Source organism: Phalangium opilio, unplaced genomic scaffold (genome assembly GCF_054372755.1).
Source record: "Phalangium opilio isolate 3A_F unplaced genomic scaffold, DU_Popi_V2 ptg000039l_1, whole genome shotgun sequence".
In the NCBI taxonomy this organism is placed as follows: domain Eukaryota; kingdom Metazoa; phylum Arthropoda; class Arachnida; order Opiliones; family Phalangiidae; genus Phalangium; species Phalangium opilio.
In genome coordinates this window covers 763,804-772,310 of record NW_028324162.1, presented here as the reverse complement: position 1 = coordinate 772,310, position 8,507 = coordinate 763,804, and the positions used below count along the sequence as shown (strand labels likewise).

At 39.9% G+C, this 8,507-nt stretch overlaps 1 protein-coding gene and 1 long non-coding RNA gene across 2 annotated transcripts; both read left to right on the top strand.

The window, feature by feature from the left end:
• Window positions 1–1,410: 1,410 nt before the first annotated feature.
• LOC149680962 (uncharacterized) lies at window positions 1,411–2,246 on the top strand. Its single transcript, XM_089834521.1, has 4 exons — window positions 1,411–1,476; window positions 1,546–1,677; window positions 1,750–1,879; window positions 1,946–2,246. Exons 1-4 carry the CDS (start codon window positions 1,446–1,448, stop codon window positions 2,106–2,108), a joined length of 456 nt encoding a protein of 151 aa, XP_089690647.1. The 5' UTR covers window positions 1,411–1,445; the 3' UTR covers window positions 2,109–2,246.
• Window positions 2,247–6,887: 4,641 nt separating this feature from the next.
• LOC149680961 (uncharacterized) lies at window positions 6,888–7,608 on the top strand. Its single transcript, XR_016365567.1, has 3 exons — window positions 6,888–6,971; window positions 7,218–7,419; window positions 7,479–7,608. It is a non-coding gene; the product is annotated as an uncharacterized LOC149680961 (long non-coding RNA).
• The last annotated feature ends 899 nt before the right edge of the window (window positions 7,609–8,507 follow it).

Below are 8,507 nucleotides of genomic sequence, written 5' to 3'. Positions count from 1 at the left end.
GGCCGCCATTGCGGTATTCTCCCTCTCGCTCGGCCTCTTAGTGAGAGGGAGAATACCCCAATGTGTGTTGGTTTCTCTCTATGTAATTTCCAAAACTGTCTATTAAAATGCAAAATTGTAAATTGAGCGAAATCGAAAAATAACTCTCTAAAGCTCGTTTTCTGTAACCTTTTCTTTAAAAAGATTGTGCTTTATGTATAAAGAAGTCTGTATTTGTCATAATTTTCAAACCACGAAAAGTTAAAAGGTTAATTTATGTTTTTAATAATTTACCCACCAGAAAACAATATAAAACGAAATATAAAAAGCGCTTTTGAAAGCATTTGAAAAATACTCTCTAACGGACAAAAATACACAAACGTTTGTAGAATTATTTCGCGCCAAATTACAAGTAGGCATAAAATTAATTAATTGCACTATAAAATAAAATGTGAACCCACAGTACTTTTGTCTTGCAACCCCTTTTTGAAATAACCTACATATTGTTATTACAAAATGTTTTGCATTTTGTGTAATGTTTTCGATTAAAATAATTTTAAGCTTATGTAAAGGGAAGATTTGGTGCTTAAGAAATGGAACCACAAAGCTTCCCTCGAACTCTTTTTCGATGTTATCATGAACTAAACCGCAATGCTCACGGAGAAGCCCTGGGAAGGTGAGAGAGATGGCTTGGGTTGGAAAATTGCAAAAACACACTCTCTCTCGCATCTCTCAGATTTTCCATACTTCTTATTGGCCAAAAAAAAGGTTTTCAAGTCGTTCAAAAACTATAAATAGGAATGGGCGCTCTCCAATGTCCATTCTCTTGCGACTTCTTCTCCAAGACTAGTACGTTTTCAAAGCCTTTTTAAATCTTCACAGTTTTATTAAGACTTTAATTTCCTCAACAGTCCTAGTACTGTTTTCAAACAGCTTTTTTAAAAGCTAAAATTCAATTTAAACTTGAATTCGTTTTAAGTTGCGTGTTTTTTAAGATTTTTAAAACTTTTTAAAACTTTAGCGCGCAAACGCCTTTTTTTGGACCACCAGATTAGAAGGTAAGCTCATTTCCGTATTTTTTATTCAATTACATACTTTCAAATATGGTTTTGAATTTTTTAAGTGGTTCCCCTTGACCATATTCCGTATAATTTATTTAACCTTAAATTTTTGATACAATATACGCCATATACGAGGGGCTATCCACTTTCACTATGTTTTGGAAATTCATTAGTGGTTATCCCGTAGAGGCTAGACCAGAGCTGTGCTAATTAGCCGATAACTAATTGAATTAGAATAAGCAATTAGATAAATATTTATGAACTAATTAGTTAGCCAATTAGCAATTAGACATAGAATATAATTAAATTCAATTGCTCTGTGAACTAAATCCCTAATATCCCCAATTCATGTATTTAACTTACTAGATGGATGAGTTCAATCAGTTGCTGGATTTTTATCGCGGCATGCAAGATGTAAATAAATTTAAACAAGAAGGTAAATAGCTTATATTTATACTTTTTATGATTTTGGGTGAATTAGAAAATATATTCCTTATCTGTACAGTTTTGTACACGGCAAACGAGAGGTTGGCCGAAGAAAATGGTTTGCTGACCAGTAAAGTGAACACATTGACTGTGGAAAATGAGTCCTTGCATTCCCAAATAAAGAACCTGCAAGAAGCTCTTAGACAAAGGCGTAAATATTTTTAGTTAAATGTTCTTATTAGGTTTTTTCTTTTGTATTTTTCATTAAAAAATATCTTGGCAGAATCGGAAACTAACTTTTCGCGCGCAATAACAGGGGAAGGATCGGAACCGGCGTCCGCTAGCCGCTGGGGCTCTGTTCCTTTGGATGAGAGGAAAGCGGCGAAAATGCCGCGATTGGACAGTTTTGATGAGTAATTATATTTAACTATGGCGAATTGTAAGCGCAGTAAAATAGTTTTACTATTTTATTTTTGCAGTCCAGAAAAAGGGAAAGTGGATGAGGAAAATTATAATTTTCCAGTGCGGGGAAAGTCAGCGAGGATGAAATTACCTGGCCATTCCTGCGAAGACTGCGATGGGGTAAATGGATTTATTATTAGTAATTGTATTCAGTCGCGGTGTTTAAAAATATTTTTTTAGTACTACTCATCTTTACCCGAGAATGAGCGGAAGCGGCGGATGAACCTATGTTCACGACATAGGTCCGTCAAAAAAGACCCCGCACCCCGGAAAGCTTTTGGTCCCTCGATTTTGACAAGGATTTTAACCAACCGAGCCCCCCCGCCATTGAATGGGTTAAAACCAATGGAAGGAGGAGGCCACTTAGGCCAGTGGCTGAAACAGAAACTTCCAAAAACGGACCTTAAGGCAAGCTAATTTTTGGTCCTGGGCAAGACGTATTAAACTGCCCAAAAAACGGCCCTTTTAAGGGCCACCTTAAAAGGTGTTTAGAGGTTGTTACCAAAAATGTATTGAAATAACACACATAATATTAAGCTTACATTAACTATTGGCCAGTAGGCCACCCTAAATATTGCTATTTAAATGTTAGGCATATAAATACAAACCATCTCACTTTCCTCAGAATTCAACCGTATACTAGTAAAAACACCGTATTTGTGGTGATAAAGGGAGAGTCAAGTTGAAAATAAAGTGATTATGAGACCTATATGCATAGTCAAACAACCAGGATATATCTCTCAATGATTTTAAAAATCAAAATAGATTCAGGTTTCATCAATAATTTAACCCTAATACCTACGACCAATCGCGTAACGCCCTGCCTTCCACTTAACAAATTTTACGTGGCAAGCTCAATGTCGCGTGCTGCGGTTATCACATAGCGCGCAATATTTATCACATCTCGTGCTAAATAATGATGAAATCTGAATCCATTTTGATATTTTAAATCATTCAGAGATATTTCCTGGTTGTTTCACTATGCATATAGGTCTTATAACTAGTAGAAGAATCTATTAAAAATCACTTTATTTTCCACTTCACCCTCCCTTTAAGACAGACTTGTATTTTTAGGTATTGAAATATTTTAAAGCAACAAATTTCCAGAGAATTCATTATGAATCTCGTAGCTTAGTTTTCTCTCGTGCCGACTTTAGGTTTCCGTACGCGCCTCCGGGGAAAGAGTAAGGTAATTCAACTAGCCGTGTGATTGGTCATCTTGTCCGATTGGTGACGTTCAGTCCGCGCGCCGGGCCACGAGAGAGTTCCCCTGATTTTCGGCTCATTTTTTGGGGATGGCAGCTCCAGGCTTACGTCTATGCTATATTACGAGTTTTATAAGCCAAAGCTGCCACCCCCTGAAACTCGTTTTTTAGGCCCCCGCGATCTTCACGCCGACGTGACCATAAGTTTATAAGATATGTTCCATAAGTATTACACTACCTATCTAGCGCGTTTAAACAGGAGTCGTCCGTGGCTGCTTTGTGCAAGTGCTAATTTATTGTGTTTTGTTTCAGTCTTTTTGTTTAATTAATTTTCGTTTGTTGTCTTATTTTTTATATATTCTATCTTTTATATTTTTTTCCTTTATTATTATTATTTGTGACGCGGGTCACAATAATCTATGACGTTTGACCTACGTCACTTTTCAGGGGGCCCACTCTTAAATTTAAATTCCTTATAGGAAAACTCTGAAGAACTAAATTAAAATATAGTATAATATAATATATAAAAAATCCTAAGCGAGCTTCGCAATTTCGGTGTCTATTCAAATGTGATCTCGATAAAAAAAGCTAAATTTGACGTTAAACTATGCGAAAACTTCGTCTAAGTCAAAAATATAGGATATTATAGGACCTTTAATGAAATTATAGGATAATATAGGACTGGTTCAAAAATATAGGATAATATAGGACTGGTTCAAAAATATAGGATAATATAGGACTGGTTCAAAAATATAGGATAATATAGGACTGGTTCAAAAATATAGGATAATATACTACTGGTTCAAAAATATAGGATAATATAGGACTGGTTCAAAAATATAGGATATTATAGGACCGGTGGGCTCCCTGCAAGCTCTCAGTAACCATTTACAAACTTATGGAACATATCTTATTAACTTATGACGTGAAGTAACCAACAATGCATAGCTTCAATTGAAATAAATGGATAAACGGTGCAGATCATGAAAGTATCAATCGCGACAACTTGGAGGAATAATAGCAAGGCTAAAGGCATGTAGTTTCTTTTTCACTCATTCAAAACTTAAAAATTAATCCGTGGCTTGCTTAGCAGCAGGAAATAGAAATAGAAATTAGAATTTAAACTTTAAAGCTCACACCTGACCTCTCGGTTAATTTGGAAAATAACTGTGATATATGATAGGTTAAAGAACAAAATTGCAAAGATTTGTTTAATTTTTTTATTTTTTAAAAAATTAAAATTAAAGATTTGGCTCCCCTTCCTTTTTTTGGGATGCGTCGCCTCGCAGTCGTTGTACGAGTGACCCACCACCCCACATTTGAAGCATTTTTTCAGCTTTTGCCGACGGGGTGGTGGGTCGATTTTCCTGCGGTCGGCTCGTTCGGGCCACTGGCGGATGGGTCGGTTGGGCCACTGGCGGATGGGTCGGTTGGGCGGCTGGCGCTCCGGGTTGGGCGGCTGGCTGATGGCTCGTTCGGGCCACTGGCGGATGGGTTGGTTGGGCGGCTGGCGGATGGGTCGGTTGGGCGTCTGGCGGATGGGTCGGTTGGGCGGCTGGCGCTCCGGGTTGGGCGGCTGGCTGATGGCTCGTTTGGGCCACTGGCGGATGGGTCGGTTGGGCGGCTGGCGCTCCGGGTTGGGCCGCTGGCGGATGGCTCGTTCGGGCCGCTGGCGGACGGCTTGTTCGGCTCCGCGTCCGGGGGGCAGGTCTCTGATTAGAAATGTACCGCTCCCCCGGACCTTCCTGCGTCCCTTGGTAAGTGGGCGGACATCGGCTACGGCAGGACCATCGGCTACGGCAGGGCCATCGGCTACGGCAGGACCATCGGCTACGGCAGGACCATCGGCTACGGCAGGGCCATCGGCTACGGCAGGACCATCGGCTACGGCAGGACCATCGGCTACGGCAGGGCCATCGGCTACGGCAGGGCCATCGGGTACGGCAGGACCATCGGCTACGGCAGGACCATCGGCTACGGCAGGACCATCGGCTACGGCAGGACCATCGGCTACGGCGAAGGGCCGGCTGTTACAGCGTAGTTGATTGCCCATGTTTAAGTTTTCGCAGCTAGTTAAGGAATGATATTTTTCGACAACACTCTCTATTAAGGCAATCCAATAATCGTTTCTTTCGCTTTAGATATATCGTGAAAACGTAAAACACAATTCACAATCATTAAACCCACTTGTACGATTAAGTGAAATGCTTCAACTTTCTATTACAATCCGCATCCATCTAAAAAATAACGACAACTATCACCTCACACAGTCGTCTTTCATTCACTGTCCCTCAGGGACGGATTAAGGACTATAGAGGCCCTAAGCTATAAGACAAATTTGAGGCCCCTGTCTACACAAAGTGAAAAATGTATAGTGTTTATTGACAAAATTCTTCCAAACATACAAACAATTCACTGAATTCTTTAATATTAGAACATTTTTTCGTCGATAGGAGCGTCGAAAACTTTGGCACGTGTTTTAGGTGCAGCACGAGACTTAAAAGTCTACGTTTTAAGCCTAATTATTCCGAGTTTTAAAAGTGAATATAAAAATGGGTAAAAATTCTTTATAAACGAAAATAAATAACTAATTCGAGCTGAGAATAAAAGAGTTTTAGATGAAAAGATGGTGATTTAGTTAAAAAAAGAGACATTATATGGAGCTTATCGCCACACAGATTTAAAGAGAATAAATGAATGGAAGTAGCAACGAAAATGGAGATGAACATTTACTGAAAAATTAGGCTTAACGCTCTTTTTATGCACGTTTATCGCGCACATGAAAACGGTTGGCAAAAAAAGTATCGCTAGCGCAAGCAATAGCGAGAAAAAGAAAATTTCTTGGCGAAAAAGAAATTGCGTGGTCCGCATCTCGCTAAAAAATAAACTCAACACGCGCCTTTGAAAACGCACCTTAAGCGGGAAGGGGAAGCGCAACAGTTTTTAAGGCTGCTAAACCCTTCCCTTTCACTCAACACACTTCCCAAAACATTTCTAGGTGAGGTCGTGAGAGGGACTCATTCGTACAACACTATTATAACATGATAATTGTAAAAGCCGCAAGCAACATAAGGGTTTTTTAACAATAGAGGCTCTAGAGGCGAAGGCAGAGTCATTCGTGTCGAATTTAAAACATTTATTATCCAAAACCGAACGCCGACATATTTTTTGATTTGAGAACGGTATGCTTCGTGAAGAGAATCGCGGCAAAGCAGAGAGATAGGATGGCGAGGTTAGTCAGTGGTGTATAAAATTTCGGGTTACTGAACGCGACCCTTATGGGAATCTCGAGGTCGCTCGAGGTGCTGAGGCCCTTTACAGGGCAAGGCCCTAAGCTGCAGCTTAGTTAGCTTGTTCGGTAATCCGGCACTGCTGTCCCTTGAATGACGAACCAAAAATTTTACACTACTACTTCTACGAGAATGACAACAGGGCAGGTCAAACTAAAACCCTCATCGTAGATGTACATCATACGATGTGGCTTAAAATCAAAAAGCGAGATAACTTTTCTGGCTAGTCAAAAACCTTTACATAACATGAAAATAATAACCCATTTTGTAGAATATTGTAAAAATCAGATCCCAAAAGGTTCATCATCCCTGTGAAACTTTGTCTAAAGTAAAGTGCCTTGTAGGCCTAGATCAAAATATTTTAATAATGGTATTTTAATATTATGAGAACCTAATTTCGGGGCCCCTCTGAAATTTACGGGTAGGCTGTAACCTACCCAGCCTACCCCCAGGCGGCGCCACTGACAATACCAAAAATGAGTTGTATAAAGACAGAGAAAAAAGAGAACTAAAGTTTAGGGAAGTTGCGGAAATCATTGGATGTTCAGGTAGAGTATTATGACTATTATTACTGAAGTTCATTTTGATAAGATAGCAACCTGATTGCCCCCATTGTATTTATGGTGTGGTAGTTTAGGTAAGGTCAGGCTACGTTAAGGCTAGACCAAGGTTAGGTTTCAGATTAGGTTAGGCCAAGGTTATGTTCATTGAGAAATCAGTTTTTTGGCATCTAGAAAGTCCATTTCATAACGTTACACTAAATTAACTGTACAGACTTAAAATTCACTTGATAGTTTATGAAGCAAAGACAAATGGCAGAAATTAAGAACCTACTACAACAAGGAACACTCCAAGGCTAATTCTAAATCTAGTGGAATGGAAACAGGGCAAGTATATACTCCAAAATGGGAGTTTTATTCTGCCATGAAGTTTTTAAGCTCGAGTTTGGAGCCTGCACCTTCCACATCAACTCTGGATTTTGAAGTAGAGGGCAAAGTATGTATATTCATTACATAATGAGTCGAATTATTTCATGACTTAATTAAATAAACTAGGAATTCAGCATTTACGATGAACCAAACAATGATAATTTTCAAGAAGAAATTATAGAAGAAACAGATGAAGAGTGTTGTGCCTATCAACTCACCACCACGAAAGAAAAAAAAATTAGGACATGCTAGTTCCAAGAAACCTGAATCACCCGCTACACAAAAAAAGAATGAACTTATGGAAAGCTGCATCAATTTGCTCAAAACTCCTATCGAACAAAATGAAACAATTAGTAATGCAGATGAATTGTTCGGATTGCATTTGGCCCACATGATTGCACCACTTTCGCCTAAAAGGAAGGACTACGTAAAAATAAAAATTATGGAAACAGTTTTCCAATATGTGCACCAAGACTCCTACAAGGATATGCAACTCGAGTGTTGTAAATATTAAACTACTTTTAATGAAATTAAATGTTTTTAACAACAAATAAAACTGATGTTTTAGAACGTTGCAAAGTTCTCTTGACCTTCCAAAGCCCCTTCCGTTAGGAAATAATTTTTTAAGTTTTCCCTGGTTTCTTGCGCTTCTCTTGCGCTATTAGTTAGGAAGGACAACTTAGCCTACTCGGTGGTGGGGGATGCGGTGCTCTCAGTAATGAGAGCTAGCGAACTCCCTAAGCCGTTTAAGGTAATGTTCCGCACCAAGGACCAGATCACCAAGGAGCCGGCGGTGCTGTTTCGGCGCCTAAAGGTCCTTAACGCAGGTTTTGCCACTGAACGCTGGAAATGTATCCGGACGTACGTGGACAGGGCCGTACGGTACTGGGTACTGCTAATTGATGGCTCCTCATTGGAAGCCATTAAGAATGCTGGTTTCGTGGGCTATACTGGAGTGGACAAGGGTTCCTTCAAACTCCTTCAGAACACGGAAACCACTAAAACCACTGTAGCCGAGTCTGCGGCGGGGGGTGGGACTAGCGAGATGGGGGATCTCGCGGAGGAGCTCTCTGGTGTCGCTCTAGGCACAGAGGGGGAGGGGGGGGTGGCTCATTCGGAAGTCTGTTCTTCCATGGATGAGTCCACCCTACTGGA